Source organism: Oncorhynchus clarkii, chromosome 16 (assembly GCF_045791955.1).
Source record: "Oncorhynchus clarkii lewisi isolate Uvic-CL-2024 chromosome 16, UVic_Ocla_1.0, whole genome shotgun sequence".
Lineage (NCBI taxonomy): Eukaryota > Metazoa > Chordata > Actinopteri > Salmoniformes > Salmonidae > Oncorhynchus > Oncorhynchus clarkii.
The window spans coordinates 62,565,396-62,583,745 of record NC_092162.1 but is presented as its reverse complement, the minus strand read 5'-3'; the positions used below and the strand labels follow the sequence as shown (position 1 = coordinate 62,583,745).

Genomic DNA, 18,350 nt, shown 5'->3' with positions numbered 1-18,350 from the left:
GGTTAACTGCCTGTTCAGAGGCAGAACGACAGATTTGTACCTTGTCAGCACGGGGGCTTGAACTTGCAACCTTCCGGTTACTAGTCCAACACTCTAACCATTAGGCTACCCTGCCGCCCCATTGTATGACCTAGCAGGGTTAAAATACACATACACACGCACGAACACTTGCACGTAAACACACAGACCCACAAGCATACCGTAAGTACCATAGTATATAGACTAACAAGATAAGGATAGCAATTTAAATTATACAAGAGCTTCTCATCTAAACCATATTGCACATAGTTTGCACACTTGATTAATGCTATGATTCACACATGTGTGGATATTTTAAAAGCCTTTCATTTTCAATTTGGCAAAGAGAGCAAAAATGCTGACTACTGGTATTAAGGTCATTTTTCAGGAGCCTTTATCTTTACACCATACCGCTCAGAGGAGGGTATGTGATGTTGATGTCTCTTAAAGAGATATTTGAATGTAGATCCGTGTCTTTGCACAAGTATCTCTCCTGGACCTAGTTTGTGTCATCAAAGTAGTATAGTGGAAAGTGGCCCCAATTCTATTTCCTTGAGCTGCAGGGTGGGGTAGCCTATAAACAGAGAGAGAGAGAGAGAGAGGCGGTCTGTCCAACCTCAGGTTTTCTATCCTTTCAGTAATCTGCTACAGCACGCCCTACTAAAACTTGTTCTGCAACTCCAGTAAAGAGACAACACCACTTCCCCTTCAGGAAGCACAGTCTCAGGTAAATGCTAAACCAGATACCTATTTATGTTTTATATGGGGTGTTGTAGGCTACCTGTAAATATACCTACATGTTACGTTTTCAACGAGATCTGTGTTTGTTCACCGACTGTAAGATTCCAACAGTTTGATTGCAGGTGAGTCCTGCCGTCTCAAGGTGAGACCATATTGTATTTTAGGATCAACAACTGTGGGCTACCACATCTCATTGTGTGACCTGTAGGCTTTCCTTCAGTGGTGACCATGTGACCATTTCCTATCGTTATGTCACTGATCTTACATATCACCGAAGATCATCTATTATATTGACAAGATAACTGAGTGACCGCTTTTATTTAACAATGGAAATACACGTCCTCAAAGATGGAAGGCAGGTAGGGGAAGGCGAGATCAGGTGGGACCATTCTAGCCAATGAGAGGGCAGATAAGCATGGTAACGATTGGCACAACTCTGATATAAAGTTCTATTTTTCAAAGTTGCCAAAATGCCATGTGCGTCAATTTAGGCTATATCAGTACATTTGTAACAAATAAGCCTCACATATCAATTGAACAATTACATTTTTGTTGACCAAATTTAACACTCAATAACCACGTTTCCATCCAGTTTTTATGTGAGTAAAAAAATATATACTGTAGCCTATTAAAAAAAATGACAGCTGTGATCGAAACAGGAAGTTACCGTACAATTTTATAATTGCAGACAGATCATTTGTTCGTTCGACATGTGGGAGATCTTTGGTAAAATTAATTATGTGAGAAAGGATGGTGGAAACGCCATTAGGCTCAAATATTGATATAATAACTATCATGTAAAGCTGGGGCGCAACTTTCTCTGGGGACAGTTCTGAAATGGCATTTCTGTCCCCCCCAGTTTTATCATTGGAATGTGATACAAAACGATGCAACGGTGTGCTTTAGGACCATGCGGACGCCTCAGAGCGGTGGGGGTAGGCTGTTTAGAGTGTTTATCCTGCTGGATACGTTTTAAAATAATAATAATAATAAATTATGCCCCCCACCCCCACTTCTTAAACGCAAGTTGCGAGTTGCGCCTCTGATCACGTACACTTGGAGACCCACCATGACATAGTTTGTGGTCCACTCACTAAGACTCGTCAAACCTTGCCGTTTATTAGGCTACATATGAAGTAAATATGATAAACTTCACATGGTGGTGAAAGTGCACGGTGAGGAGCTTGATGCTCCTTTCCCAAAACCATCGAGGGTCTTATTCTGGTGACATGTTTATTAATGCTGTTTGACAATTACTGTCGTTTGACAATTAGATATTCTTGCTCTTATCCATAGTAATCTCATCATGTAGACTTGCCTACCTGCAGAGCCTACAGTATCTGCAAGGTGCTAACTCGAAAATGTGTCGCCAATTCAAATCACAATTTATTTGATTGGACGGAAACCTAACTAGTGACCTCCACAAAAAATGCCTCACTCCATAGTCATATTTTCGTGAACAGATTTTAGGCGAAGTAAACCCATCTCGCTTCTTCCTCTCTGATAGCACATATTGGGTGTAATGATTAGTCCAAACAGTTGCAACGTTTTGCAACAAAAATGAGAGTTTCTATTGGACGAATTCAGATAGTTCCCGCCCCGTTTCGTTCGCTTCCGTTAAAAAAAAACGTTTAGGAAACGTTTTGCAACATAACGTTTGTATAACGTTTTTATATTGACTGCGTAATGAATACGCCCCTGCTCTCTATCTGGAGATGGCTACAGGAAAGCCCTAATGTTCTTCCGTCCTTCCATTATAAATTCTACAAGAACGTCCTATCTGAATTGGTTGATGCTTGAATACAGTTGTCTGTCTCAAATGGTAAGAATTTCACAATTTTGTTTTACTGCAAAGAATATTCCGTCGCAAAGGGGGGCAACCTTAGCGATGCGTCAATTTATGGAAGCCAGCCGTGTAGGCTGTAGCCTATGTAGGTTGCATCTCGAAGAGTAGGCTGGAAAATCAACAAGGAGATAACAACAACCCTCTCAGGGAGCAGCTGACGCGATCAATTCTGACACATTTGATCTAATAACCACATTACGCGGGTTTTGTGGTTGTAGGCCTAGGTAGATATTTGCCGCATATAGCTGATGTGTTTCACGTCCACTTTCACGGTGGAAGCATAGACTATTGGTAGCCTAATATTCATAAGGGGCTATGTATTTGGCCTACTGTTTTAATACTCAATCTATTAAGTTATGCATGTGGTGTTGGCTTTATTTTCAACTATGAATGATATTCGATGCGTTTGATCTTTCCACAGGTCTTACGAATGGAATCGGATAGGCTATGAATAATTGCCGCATCACCTCCTAGACCTAGAGGGAGCCAGACAACAATGTTACGGATCAAGTGCAACATTGTTACAACGGACCAATAACAAGTGTATTATTGCAGACCAATAGCATAACTAATTGCAACATTTTAACACACCAGGCTAAGGCTACATGGCTACCTCGTGTGAAGTCAAAAGGCAAAACTGAAGACAATTCATCCTGAAGTCTGCTAAAGAACATCATCAGTGGATGCTGTAAGTTAACAAGAGAGAAGAGCTCAGGTTGCACTGACTCCTCTATTCAGTAGTTGTCTTAACTGAACCATCGCCATGTATAACCCTGCCAACGATGCCGTGGCTGGGTACTCCAGCGGCACCATGACGGAGAAAGACCCGAGCCTGGAGACGACCCTGGGAAGTGCCTACTCACCGGTGGACTACATGAGCATAACCAGCTTCCCCCGGTTACCCGAGGATGACGTGGTTTCCGGGGAAAACACTCTCAAATCACGAAAAGATGACGACAACTTCCTTAGCGAGCAAGACACAGGTAAGAGACCGGTGGATACATAGCAGACAATAAGGTGGTGATTAAGAAAACCATCAGTTATAAGGTCTAGATAACACTGTCATAGCAGTGACATCTCCTTTACCTTCCTTGTCTGCCAGACAGTCATGTATGATGTTCAATATGTTGTTGTACTCAGAGCCATATACAATATTTAGATATAAATATATGGGTCTGGTTGTACTTATTCTGGCAACTGCTGCCTGCCTATTTCCCTTCATGCCCATTAAACACTTCCTGAATTGCATTGACCTCTGACCTCAATGTTCCAGACCCAGACCTGTTTCTGAAGTCAGCCCGTCTACAGCGTCTCCCGTCCTCCGCCTCTGACCTGGCCAGCCATGACATCACACCCCTGCGGGAGACCACCAGAGACCCCTTAGCGGAGGGCTGTGCCTGCCAGAGAGATGGCCTCACTGTCATCATCACAGCCTGCCTCACCTTTGCCACAGGAGTCACTATTGCTCTCATCATGCAGATCTACTTCGGAGACCCACAGGTGTGTGTGTGTGTCTGCCTTCCGCCCATCTTCCTCTCTTTACCCTCGACCCATCTCTGTCTCTCAATCCTCTCCCATCCTCTCTCCACCCTCATTCCCTCCCCCAATCTAAGTGTATTCCCTCTCCTCTTCCCTGTGTGTCAGATCTTTAACCAGGGGGCGGTGGTGACTGACGTGGCCCAGTGTACATCTCTGGGCTTCGAGGCCCTGGAGAAGCAAGGCTCCAGTGTGGATGCTGCCATCGCTGCTGCTCTCTGCCTGGGCATCATACACCCACACACCTCCGGTATTGGCGGGTGAGTCTTCACACGTCACACCAGCAGGTCATCACCAGCAATAGATAGTCAATAGGATTAGGTGGATCCTAATCAAAGTGTGAGTTATGTCCCCCTAGATCTGCAAGAAGAGGATGTGCTTATTGCTGTTGAACAACACTGGTCTTTGTTATTTGCAGTGGAGGCGTGATGCTAGTGCATGACATCCGTAGGAACGAGAGCAGGGTCATAGACTTCAGTGAGACAGCGCCCTCTGCCATCCTGGAGGACATGTTACAGACCAACCTGGAGCTCAAGGTAAGAGCCTCATCATAACCACAGGCCATGCTTGAGAGCATCAAAACCGTAATGTACCATGGGTAAATTGTGACTGACATGTCTGATCTACAAAAAATATTGAGTCGTTACAAATCAAATCAAATCAAATCAAATTTATTTATATAGCCCTTCGTACATCAGCTGATATCTCAAAGTGCTGTACAGAAACCCAGCCTAAAACCCCAAACAGCAAGCAATGCAGGTGTAGAAGCACGGTGGCTAGGAAAAACTCCCTAGGAGTTACTTATGATGCAAGGTGATTTGTAGATCAGTCAGTCGGCAGTCGCCGGCAGTCTTTATGATGCTCTCCAACACGGCCTTAGTCTACAGCTAAAGGTCAATTGTTGTCGGCCTGGAGTTCTGGTATTTGTAGTCACGGGAAATGTTCACTATCTCTGTTCCAGCCTGGCCTGATGGTTGGAGTTCCGGGCATGCTCAGTGGTATGCACCAGGCCCACCAGCTTTACGGAAGGTAAAGTGAAGTCTCCATGGCTTTTTATCACTGATGAAGTCACTTTGTCTTAGAGCATTGAAGCTCACTAGCCCCAGTTAAATTCCACAAGGTTTAATAGGCTCTGGATGTCTGCTTGCTCCAGTTTGGCGCACACAGACGGTCCCGAGGCTTTGATTGGGTTAATCAGGAGTAGAGTGTTATTCTCTGTATCAGCCTTGAACAAGGGGACTCTTAGTCCATCTCCTGTACAGTGGAGCTATAATTACTCCAGTGATACATGGTCATTATCGTGGCTCAGTTGGAGGAGTGGGGTGCAGCGTTGAACAAAGCTGTGGGTTTGATTACAATGTTGTCTACATACACTAAATATAGCTATGCACAAATGTTGGATCTTAATTTGATCACTCTTTTTTTGCTGATCATTTTTGTACACAGCAGGAAATGCAAACTTATAGTGTATTTGAGTCTTAAAAACGCTTCTAAAGTTTGTAATTTCCACTTTGAAATTTCAGAGTTGATTTGTCCTAGCGAAAAATTAATCACCCGCTACAGAAATGTCCATTTAATTTTAATTCACATAATAATTCACATTTCTTGTTTCTGTAGAATCATTTTTCTGCCGTAGCAAAATGGCTCAAATTAAGATCCTACCTCTGTAAGTGGCTTTGGATACAAATGTCTGTTAAACCATATTTGATTACAGATTTAGGACATAAAATGTAATGATAACACAATCCAAACGGATATTTTTGCATTTTTTTCACAGAATGCCTTGGAAGGATGTAGTCACCATGGCAGCAGATGTGGCCAGAAGTGGTTTCAATGTTACACATGACCTGGGTAAGCATGAGGAATTGATATTATGCTAAACATATGCATCGGTGCTCCTTAGATCAGTGTCTAGGGGCAACTTCATCCTACTCTGTATCCCCCCTTCTCTCTAGCTGAGGCCCTGGCCAAGGTCAAGGACAAGAATGTGTCGGAGGCTTTCCGTGCCCTATTTCTCCCCAATGGCCAGCCTCCCCTCTCCGGCCTGTTCTCCCGACGACCCGACCTGGCCGCCATCTTGGACGCTGTGGCAGCCAATGGGATTGCAGAGTTCTACAGTGGAAACCTGACCCAGGAAATGGCAGCCGCAGTAAGCAGCTCCTCTGTCTCCCAGCCGTCAGCCTCTGGCATTGTATAAGCACTCATAAATACTGTATTGGCTCCACTTTAAAATATATGCTCTGGGTAGACATAGCACTTAGGGACATCTCTAGGATCAGCTTACCTTCTCTAAATCCTAACCTTAACCATTTGGAGGGGTAAGCGTAACACTGTCCTTGGATCAGTGTAACTTCATCCTGCTCCAAAAGATATGGCTTCTCATGACGTCTCTTGGTTATTCCTTATTCATAGGGATCTAGTCAGCTTTATTCCATCAGCACAACTCTTGCCAGAATGGAAAGGTATTATCATGTGTTTCATGTATTTAAGCGATAAGGCCCAAGGGGGTGTGGTATATGGCCAATATACCACGTCTAAGGGCTGTTCTTAAGCACGATGCAACGCGGAGTACCTGAAAACAGCCATTAGCCACGGTATTTTGGCCATATACCACAAACCCCTGATGTGCCTTATTGCTATTATAAGGTGATTACCAACATAATTAGAGCAGTACAAATAATTGAGAGCAGTAAAAATACATGTTTTGTCATACCCTTGGTATACGGTCTGATATACCACGTCTGTCAGACAATCATCATTCAAGGCTTGAAACACCCAGTTTATAATGTATTTTCTAACAGGTGCAAGCCAGAGGAGGAGTTCTCTCTGAGGAGGACTTTGGGAATTACACCACTGTCCTACAGCAGCCAGCCGAGAGTTTCTATCAGGGTAAATATAAGGTTCCCTTTGAACAAATATCTTTTCACGATTATATTGTGATTTGACCTTTATTTAACTAGGCAAGTCAGTTAATAACAAATTCTTATTTTCAATGACGGCCTAGGAACAGTGGGTTAACTGCCTGTTCAGGGGCAGAACGACAGATTGTACCTTGTGAGCTCAGGGGTTTGAACTTGCAACTTTCCGGTTACTAGTCCAACGCTCTAACCACTAGGCTACCCTGCCGCCCCAGGGTGCATCCTCGCTCCCAATTCTTGCCAGATGTGATATTTGAACCTGCAACCTTGCGGCTAAATGCATCCATTTCTCTGTTGTTGATGTTGTGTAGGGCACCATGTGATGGCAGCCCCAGCCCCCAGTGCAGGAGCAGCTCTGATCACAGCTCTGAACATTCTGGAAGGCTACAACATCACCAGCCAGGTCCCGCGCAACAGCACCTACCACTGGATTGCTGAGGTACTTCGCCCGATTTAATTTACATGACTGATGAAAATACTTTGTTGTCAACCTGATCATTGAGTTAATCCGTAATGGTTGTTGATTACTGCATGCATCCTATAGTAAATGTTAACCCTGTATACTGTGGTGTCTACAGCATGTACAGTCGTGGCCAAACGTTTTGAGAATTATACAAATATTAATATTCACAAAATCTGCTGCCTCAGTTTGTATAATGGCAATTTCCATATACTCCAGAATGTTATGAAGAGTGATCAGATGAATTGTAATTATTTGCAAAGTCCCTCTTTGCCATGCAAATGAACTGAATCCCCCCCCAAAAATTCCACTGCATTTCAGCCCTGCCACAAACGAACCAGCTGACATCATGTCAGTGATTCTCTCGTTAACACAGGTGTGAGTGTTGACGAGGACAAGGCTGGAGATCACTCTGTCATGCTGATTGAGTTCGAATAACAGACTGGAAGCTTTAAAAGGAGGGTGGGGCTTGGAATCATTGTTCTTCCTCTGTCAAATATGGTTACCTGCAAGGAAACACGTGCCGTCATCATTGCTTTGCACAAAAAGGGCTTCACAGGCAAGGATATTGCTGCCAGTAAGATTGCACCTAAATTGGATCATCAAGAACTTCAAGGAGAGCGGTTCAATTGTTGTGAAGAAGGCTTCAGGGCGCCCAAGAAAGTCCAGCAAGCGCCAGGACCGTCTCCTAAAGTTGATTCAGCTGCGGGTTTGGGGCACCACCAGTACAGAGCTTGCTCAGGAATGGCAGCAGGCAGGTGTGAGTGCATCTGCATGCACCGTGAGGCGAAGACTTTTGGAGGATGGCCTGGTATCAAGAAGGGCAGCAAAGAAGCCACTTCTCTCCAGGAAAAACATCAGGGACAGACTGATATTCTGTAAAAGGTACAGGGATTGGACTGCTGAGGACTGGGGTAAAGTCATTTTCTCTGATGAATCCCCTTTCCGATTGTTTGGGGCATCCGTAAAAAAGCTTGTCTGTCTGGAGAAGACAAGGTGAGCGCTACCATCAGTCCTGTGTCATGCAAACAGTAAAGCATCCTGAGACCATTCATGTGTGGGGTTGCTTCTCAGCCAAGGGAGTGGGCTCACTCACAATTTTGCCTAAGAACACAGCCATGAATAAAGAACGGCACCAACACATCCTCCGAGAGCAATTTCTCCCAACCATCCAGGAACAGTTTGGTGACGAACAATGCCTTTTCCAGCATGATGGAGCACCTTGCCGTAAGGCAAAAATGATAAGTAAGTGGCTCGGGGAACAAAACATAGATATTTTGGGTCCATGGCCAGGAAACTCCCCAGACCTTAATCCCATTGAGAACTTGTCGTCAATCCTCAAGATGCGGGTGGACAAACAAAAACCCACAAATTCTGACAAACTCCAAGCATTGATTATGCAAGAATGGGCTGCCATCAGTGGCCCAGAAGTTAATTGACAGCATGCCAGGGCAGATTGCAGAGGTTTGAAAAAGAAGGGTCAACACTGCAAATATTGACTCTTTGCATCAACTTCATATAATTGTCAATAAAAGCCTTTGACATTTATGAAATGCTTGTAATTATACTTCAGTATTCTATAGTAACATCTGACAAAAATATCTAAAGACACTGAAGCAGCAAACTTTGTGGAAATTAATATTTGTGTCATTCTCAAAACTTTTGGCCACAACTGTACTGTATCTGTAAAGCATGGCTACTTCTGTCATTGTCACTTACCAATGTCTCTGTCCAGTCTCTGAAGATTGCTGTGGCCCTGGCCAGTGGGCTGGGGGACCCTATGTATGACTCTTCCATCTCAGACATTGTCACACAGATGCTCAGGTAGGTTCTTCTTGATCAACACAATACATCATCAGACACTTTGATCAACTAAAATAAGATGATTGAGACATGAATCAGTGTGAAGCGTGAACATCAGACCCGTGTGACGTTTTGAACCATCATAAAGCTGGCTAACCTGTTGATTCCTTGAACCCCCCCCCCCCCTGTCCTGCTACCTGTGGTCCTCCAGTAAGTCCCAGGCAGTGCTGCTCCGCCAGATGATCAATGATTCCCAGGCATTCCCCCCGGGTCACTACACGCCCTCGTACGCCCTGGAGGAGGGCGCCGTGGCCAGTCAGGTCATGGTTATGGGGCCTGACGACTTCATTGTCTCCGTCATGAGGTATACCAAGAAACATGCTAGCAGATACCATAGACTTCCAGTCATTGCGTCAATGCTAGTTAGCGTTGGCTCTCAAAACTACCTCTAACTTCCTTCATACTGGACACAGAGACATAAAAATGATATCCATGAGTTCATCTGACTCAGGGGAAGTATATAAAGGGCTTCATCTGACTCTGGGTCAGTAGATAAAGGGCTTCATCTGACTCTGGGAAAGTAGATAAAGGGCTTCGTCTGACTCTGGGTCAGTAGATAAAGTTGCCAAAATCCCAAAGTATCCCTTAACCTCAGAGACATTATTAATCAAAAATGTTTGTTCCAATCTATTGAGTTAATAATCCTGGACTTTGAAGGTTTGTGCAATGGAGTGAAGTTGTTGTAGTAGCTACTATCTTGTCTCATCGCTACAACTCCCGTACGGGCTCGGGAGAGACGAAGGTTGAAAGTCATGCGTCCTCCGATACACAACCCAACCAAGCCGCACTGCTTCTTAACACAGCACGCATCCAACCCGGAAGCCAGCCGCACCAATGCGCCGGAGGAAACACCGTGCACCTGGCCACCTTGGTTAGCGCACACTGCGCCCAGCCCGCCACAGGAGTCGCTGGTGCGCGATGAGACAAGGACACCCCTACCGACCAAGCCCTCCCTAACCCGGGCGACGCTAGGCCAATTGTGCTTCGCCCCACGGACCTCCCGGTCGTGGCCGGTTACGACAGAGCCTGGGCGCGAACCCAGGAACTCTGATGGCACAGCTGGCGCTGCAGTACAGTGCCCTTAACCACTGCGCCACCCGGGAGGCCGTACTATTTATATTTTTGATTACTTTTACTCCACGACATTCCTAAAGAAAATAATGTACTTTTTACTCCATACATTTTCCCGGACTTCCAAAAGTCCTGCTAAGCATTCAAAATGTAAATAGTACATGTCTAATGACATCCCTGGTCATCCCTACTGCCTCTGATCTGGAGGACTCACTAAACAGAGAACATCCCTACTGCCTCTGATCTGGAGGACTCACTAAACAGAGAACATCCCTGGTCATCCCTACTGCCTCTGATCTGGCAGACTCACTAAACAGAGAACATCCCTGGTCATCCCTACTGCCTCTGATCTGGCAGACTCACTAAACAGAGAACATCCCTGGTCATCCCTACTGCCTCTGATCTGGCAGACTCACTAAACAGAGAACATCCCTGGTCATCCCTACTGCCTCTGATCTGGCAGACTCACTAAACAGAGAACATCCCTGGTCATCCCTACTGCCTCTGATCTGGCAGACTCACTAAACAGAGAACATCCCTGGTCATCCCTACTGCCTCTAATCTGGCAGACTCACTAAACAGAGAACATCCCTGGTCATCCCTACTGCCTCTGATCTGGCAGACTCACTAAACAGAGAACATCCCTGGTCATCCCTACTGCCTCTGATCTGGCAGACTCACTAAACAGAGAACATCTCTGGTCATCCCTACTGCCTCTGATCTGGCAGACTCACTAAACAGAGAACATCCCTGGTCATCCCTACTGCCTCTGATCTGGAGGACTCACTAAACAGAGAACATCCATACTGCCTCTGATCTGGAGGACTCACTAAACAGAGAACATCCCTACTGCCTCTGATCTGGAGGACTCACTAAACAGAGAACATCCCTGGTCATCCCTACTGCCTCTGATCTGGAGGACTCACTAAACACAAATCCTTAGTTTGTAAATGATGTCTGAATGTTGAAGTGTCCCCCTGGCTTTCCGTAAATTAAAAAAACAGGAAAACCGTGCCGTCTGGTGCAAAATATAAAGATTTTGAGATGATTTATACTTTTACTTTTGATACTTAAGTATATTTTAGTGATTACATGTACTTGTAATACTTAAATACATTTAAAACCAGATACTTTTACTCAAGTAGTATTTTACTGTGTGACTTTTACTTGAGTCAAATTCTATTAAGGTATCTTTACTTTTACTCAAGTATGAGAATTGGGTACTTTTTCCACCATTGGGTTTGAGTCAAGTTGCTTATGTGTAACTCGGGTTAGGATTCGGTCCAATATCAGCCAAATAGTCATGATTGTATTCAGATGCTGTGTGCTTTGTTCAGAAAAAGAGGACTGTGTAATATGTTTGATCTATTACTGTAAATGTTATTGCAGTTGTTGACTATACATATTTGATGATTGTAAGACGGTTGGTGTTATCTCTGCAATCTCCCTTTAGCTCCTTGAACCGTCCGTTTGGCAGTAGGATAGTGACACCGTCTGGGATCCTGTTGAACAGCCAGATCCTGGACTTCTCATGGTCCAACAAGACCCAGACCTCTCAGCTGCCGAACCCGGTACCACTGCATGTCATATAATGGACTGGTTTTTATCTTTGACTTGGATTTAATCAATCAATACCAGGGTTTCCCAAACTCGGTCCTGCCCCCCTCATGATGGGTTGATTATTTGAATCAGCTGTGTAGTGCTAGGGCAAAAAACAAAACGTGCTCTCAGGCCAGGACTGAGTTTGGGAAACCTTGATCTAAACCACCAGTTATTGGGCATATGAATAACCCTCTCTCTGTTGTCTGTCTGCAGCATAATGTCATCCAGCCTGGTAAGAGGCCCCTGTCCTTCCTGGTGCCCACGGCAGTGAGGCCTCGCCTGGGTTTGTGTGGCACCTATGTGGCCCTGGGATCCTCCAACGGGGACCGGGCCCTCAGTGGCATCACCCAGGTGTTGATGAACGTCCTGTCCTCTCGTAAAAACCTGAGTGATAGTTTGGCGTATGGTAGACTCCACCCACAGTTGCAACCCGACACTCTCTTGGTGGACTGTGAGTATGACCTTCAGAAATAGTTTCTAACTTTGTCTCTGTTTCATCCACAAATAATCACATATCCATTCATATACTGTATGTCTAAATACTAAACTTGTTTTTCATCTTTATTCCTTCCCTCACTTCTTTCCCTCTTTCAGCTGAGTTCCTGGAGGAGGATGTGGAGGTGCTGCAGTTCAAAGGTCACCAGGTGCAGAGGGTAGACGTCCTCTCATTGGTGGAGGGCACCAGGAGGACCAATGACCTCATCATCGGGGTGAAGGACCCGCGTAGTGCAGACGCCTCGGCCCTCACCATGTCCATGAACATGCCCTAGCCTTCCTTTATGACAGGGTTGGGTGAGTGACAGGAGGGGGTGTAGGGGTGAGGGATCCAAAATGGAAACAGAGGGTTTTGAGGAGTATGAAGGACAAATGTCTATATATGAGGCCAGTATTTTGGAGGAAAATGATGCTCGAAAGGGCTGATATTCCACCAAAGGGCTGATATTCCCAAAGGGACTGATAAAAACAGAATTATTATGGACAGGTATGAAGGAGGGATACTAAGGGATATTAAGAAGAGGAGTAGAGATGCAGGAAATGGAGGGGCGTGGAGCAGTCTTTGGGTGTCCTGGAGAAATGTGTAATGAGTCTTTGAAACAGGTTATACCCTCCTACTCACACGGGGTGTAGCATGCTGTGTGTTTTCGGTTGTCTTTTGCCAGGCACATTTCACTGTAAATCCACTGGGATATGGCTATGCTCACACACACTTGAGAGGACGGAAACTGAAATGGCTCCTTCCACCACACACACATACACACACACACACACACACACAATCCTACATACGCACGCATTCATTCCTTTGCACACATAACACACACAGATGGCATGCTTACGTCTAGATTCTCCTCAGTGGCCCATTTAACTTAGCTGAGCATCCCCACCTGCCTGTCGTTATACTTCCACTCATTCAAAATGCCGGCGAATGCCAGTGCATATAAAATCATATGGGTTTGATCTGCTCAGTTCCATTATCTTCCCTTGTGAACACTCAGGAGTTGGCTGGTCACATACTGACACACCTTGATTTATGCTTAGACCACCTGTTTACTGTGTGTGCATTTGTATGGGCAGTGAGTCAGTGACTGAGTCAGTGACTGTCCTTAATCGGATTCTTGTGGCTTGAGTCTAAAGGTGTAGCTTGTAGATATCTAACATGTTACGAACAATCACTAGGTTACTAGATGCCATTTTGTAAAGAATAGAGATCATATTCTTATCTCAAAAAAGAGTGGATACCGCACACTACTCTTCACGTGAATGTCGTCCGTCCTCACTTCAATATTGAATGTTATTTATTGCTAGTACTAATGGGTTTAAATCATGTATTATTCTGGGGTAATGACTGGAAAGGGAGTAGTTTAAAAGCTTATTGCAAACATTTTTTTAGAAAGGGTATTTTTAGAATGAATGGTCAGAGTGACCAGGTTATGAACAATTGCTCGTACAATGGTTTTGTCTATTTATATTAGCATATTTTTCTTATACTTTGTCATTTGCACAGATGTTTTTTCGCTTGAGACAACACATGCGCTATCTGATTTACTTTTTAATATATTGAATGATTATTGTATTTTAGTGAAACAGTAGACGTTAGTCTTTGTGCCCATATTGCTGTGTCAATGGGCTATTTATTATAGCACGTATGAAAAGACTCTCCCTTTGTATTCCAAAATGCTACCACAGGCCAATTCTTCTCCCTAGCCTCAGTTGATTAACTGACCATTGTGCTAATAGCTCAATAGATGTGGCTGTTTTCAATCTAATTTCAAAATGCCAATAACCATGATAAAACACTGCTTGGTTACATAAGTAGTCATTGATGCCATTATGAAGCATTAAATAAAATGCATATTTTATTTTCTCTTTTGTTGAGCAATGACTGGCCTATACATGGGCTCTGTTTTCTGTGATGCTATTTGCCTTTCCTTCTCCTTTGTCTTACATTTTAACGTCCACTTGTTTGCACAGTAACAAGGTTGTTTGTATACGCTACGCATTATGTACTTTGTATTGAAAAGTAAGAATTCACACTGGAAGAAACACTGTATAGGAGGGCCCAGTTATGGAATAAATATGTTTACACAGAAATGTGTATATAAGGATGGAGTTACTGTTACGATGTTTTTTTAAATGAATTATATGTTTAGACATACTCTACTGTCATTAAATGTATTATCAAAATATAAACTATAAAGGTAATCAAATGGGTGTATCAATATCACATTTAAACATGTGGTTCAAATGATTTAAAACTTCGAACAAATGTGAGAAGTCATAAACTAGGAACCCAGTGAAAATCTTTTAAGCTCAGGAATTATTTGTCACATGCACAAGTACAGTGAAATGCTTAACTTGCAAGCCCTACACAAGTGTAGAATTCAATATAAAAAAGTATAAGTAATAAGGGAGCTGTACTGAACAAAAATATAAACGCAACAATTTCAATGATTTTACTGAGTTACAGTTCATATAAGGAAATCATTCAATTTAAATAAATGTTTTAAGCCCGAATCTATGGATTTAACATGACTGGGCAGGGGCACAGCCATGGGTGGGCCTGGGAGGGAATAGGGCCACCAACTTGTGAGCCAAGCCCAGCCAATCAGAATGAGTCTTTTCACACTAAAAGGCTTCATTACAGACATAAATATTCCTCAGTTTCCTTAGCTGTCCGGGTGGCAGGTCTCAGACAATCCTGCAGATAAAGAAGCCTGATGTGGAGGTCCTGAGATGGCGTGGTTACACGTGATCTGCCGTTGTGAGGCCGGTTGAATGTGCTGCCAAATTCTCTGAAACGACGGAGGCGGCTTATGGTATAGAAATTAACATTCAAATCTCTGGCAACAGCTCTGGTGGACATTCTTGCAGTCAGCATGCCAATGTCATGCTCCTTCAAATCTTGAGACATCTGTAGCATTGTTGTGTGACAAACCTGGCCATTTTAAGTGGCCTTTTATTGTCTCCAGCACAAGGTGTACCTGTGTAACGATCATGCTGTTTAATCCGCTTCTTGATATGCCACACCTGTCAGGTGGAAGGATTATCTTGGCAAAGGAGAAACGCTCACTAACAGGGATGTCAACACACAGATTTTTGTGCATATGGAACATTTCTGTGATCTTTTATTTCAGCTCATGAAACATGGGACCAACACTTTACATGCTGCATTTATATTTTTGTTCAGTATACATGACCGGTCAAAAGTTTTAGAACACCTACTCATTCAAAGGTTTTCATTTAATTTTTTACTATTTTATACTTTGTAGAATAATAGTGAAGACATCAACTATGAAATAACACATGGAATGTACTAACCAAAAAAGTGTGTCAAGATGTGTATGAAGGCGAAGTCAGGTGCAGGAGAGAAGAGTATGATTAAATAAAGCGCACTTTATTATAGTTTCAAACCGGGAGCACAACAAAACAAATGCACTCAAAAAAACGGAACAATAAAGTAAAGCGCTAAACGAACATCACTAGACATGAAAACAATTACACACAAAACATGATGGGAAACAGAGGGTTAAATACAAGTAGATTGATTGGGGAAATGAAAACCAGGTGTGTATGAAGACAAGACAAATGGATACATGAAAAATGGAGCGGCGATGGCTAGAAAGCCGGTGACGCCGACCGCCGAACGAACAAGGAGAGGAGCCGACTTCGGCGGAAGTCGTGACAAAGTGTTAAACAAATAAATATATTTTTGAGATTCTTCAAAATAGCCACCCTTTGCCTTGATGACAGCTTTGCACACTCTTGGCATTCTCTCAACCAGCTTCACCTGGAATGCTTTTCCAACAGTCTTGAAGGAGTTCCCACATATGCTGAGAACTTGTTGGCTGCTTTTCCTTCACTCTGCGTTCCGACTCATCCCAAACCATCTCAATTTGGTTGAGGTCGGGGGATTGTGGACACCAGGTCATCTGATGCAGCACTCCATCACTCTCCTTCTTGGTCAAATAGCCCTTACACAGCCTGGAGGTGTGTTGGGTCATTGTCCTGTTGAAAAACAAATGATAGTCCCACTAAGCCCAAACCAGATTGGATGGCGTTTTGCTGCAGAATCCTGTGGTAGCCATGCTGGCTAAGTGTACCTTGAATTCTAAATAAATCACAGACAGTGTCACCAGCAAAGCACCATCACACATCCTCCTCCATACTTTACGGTGGGAACCACACATGCAGAGATCATCCGTTCACCCACACAGCGTCTTACAAAGATTGGATTGGGATTGGGATTGGAACCAAAAATCTCCAATTTGGACACCAGACCAAAGGACAGATTTGCACCAGTCTAATGTCCATTGCTTGTGTTTCTTGGCCCATGCAAGTCTCTTCTTATTATTTGTGTCCTTTAGTAGTTTATTTGCAGCAATTTGACCATGAAGGCCTGATTCACACAGTCTCCTCTGAACAGTTGATGTTGAGATGTGTCTGTTTCTTGAACTCTGTGAAGCGTTTATTTGGGCTGCAATTTCTGAAGCTGGTAACTCTAATAAACGTATCCTCTGCAGCAGAGGTAACTCTGGGTCTTCCATTCCTGTGGCAGTCCTCATGAGAGCCAGTTTCATCATAGCGCTTGATGGTTTTTGCGACTGCGCTTGAAGAAACAAAGTTCTTGACATTTTCCGGATTGACTGACCTTCGTGTCTTAAAGTAATGATGGACTGACGTTTCTCTTTGCTTATTTGAGCTGTTCTTGCCATAATATGAACTTGGTCTTCTACCAAATAGGGCTATCTTCTGTATACCACCCCTACCTTGTCACAACTCAACTGATTGGCTCAAATGCATTAAGAAGGAAAGAAATTCCACAAATGTACTTTTAACAAGGCACACCTGTTAATTGAAATGCATTCCAGGTGACTAACTCATGAAACTGGTTGAGAGAATGCCAAGAGTGTGCAAGGCTGTCATCAAGGCAAATGGTGGCTACTTTGAAGAATCTCAGATAGAAAATATATTTTGATTTGTTTAACACTTTTTTGTGTTACTACATGATTCCATATGTGTTACTTCATAGTTTTGATGTCTTCACTATTATTCTACAATGTAGAAAATAGTAAAAATAAAGAAAAACCCTGGAATGAGTAGGTGTGTCCAAACCTTTGACTGGTACTGTACATGTATGGAGGAATTACAAGAAAGTGACTGGTAGCAGGATTAATAATGATAATTAATAAACAGTTTGGCAGCAACATAAGTGGTGGGTGATTATGTACGTGTGTGGGTCTTATAGTGTGAGTGTGCAAGTGTCAGTGTAGGTGTGATAGATGGATATACATGTCAACATGGCTTAAAAGTTACTGGTAGCAGGAATATATAAATACTTATGGTAATGTACTAATGGTAATATGTACATATAAACAGGAGTAATAGTGACCAGTAGCAGGAGAAATACTGTAGATGTATACTAATTGTAATGGCAATCAGTCAATGAACACTAGCGTAGTGGTAGTAATATTAGATATATTACTACCACTACGCTAGTGTTCATTGACTGATTTCCATTACAATTAGTATACATCTACAGTATTTCTCCTGATAATCAATAATCATTTTAGCAGCAGTGTAGGTGTGAGGGGGAGCTGTTAGCCATTTAACAGTCTTATGGCAAGGGGATAGAAGCTGTTTATGACTGCTGGTGTGAGAGGACCATGATAGGTCCTCAGTGATGTGGACACCGAGGAACTTGAAGCTCATGGCCCTCTTCACTGCCTGCTGCTCTGTCGATGTAAACACTTGCTTACATCTACTGTATTTGTTGCTTGACAAGATTATTATTGTG

At 43.4% G+C, this 18,350-nt stretch overlaps 1 protein-coding gene across 2 annotated transcripts; it reads left to right on the top strand.

Moving 5' to 3' along the window:
- Positions 1 to 601: 601 nt before the first annotated feature.
- On the top strand, positions 602 to 14,665 carry LOC139368877 (glutathione hydrolase 7). 2 transcript variants are annotated; one of them, XM_071108331.1, is made up of 15 exons: positions 602 to 745; positions 3,027 to 3,588; positions 3,879 to 4,105; positions 4,250 to 4,401; positions 4,560 to 4,677; positions 5,103 to 5,170; positions 5,919 to 5,992; positions 6,097 to 6,290; positions 6,943 to 7,030; positions 7,371 to 7,498; positions 9,255 to 9,343; positions 9,534 to 9,686; positions 11,907 to 12,024; positions 12,269 to 12,506; positions 12,650 to 14,665. In XM_071108331.1, the coding sequence occupies exons 2-15, from the start codon at positions 3,369 to 3,371 to the stop codon at positions 12,823 to 12,825; spliced, it is 2,043 nt and encodes a 680-aa protein (XP_070964432.1). In that variant the 5' UTR covers positions 602 to 745; positions 3,027 to 3,368; the 3' UTR covers positions 12,826 to 14,665. The 2 variants fall into 2 exon arrangements, with proteins under 2 accessions (XP_070964432.1, XP_070964431.1); XM_071108330.1 differs by lacking the exon at positions 602 to 745 and adding an exon at positions 2,419 to 2,581.
- The last annotated feature ends 3,685 nt before the right edge of the window (positions 14,666 to 18,350 follow it).

Coding starts and splice junctions, on each gene's coding strand:
- LOC139368877 (XM_071108331.1), top strand. CDS start 3,369: ATGTATAACCCTGCCAACGATGCCGTGGCTGGGTACTCCAGCGGCACC. Junction 4,106..4,249: donor TCTACTTCGGAGACCCACAG/GTGTGTGTGTGT, acceptor CCTGTGTGTCAG/ATCTTTAACCAGGGGGCGGT. Junction 6,291..6,942: donor CCCAGGAAATGGCAGCCGCA/GTAAGCAGCTCC, acceptor ATTTTCTAACAG/GTGCAAGCCAGAGGAGGAGT.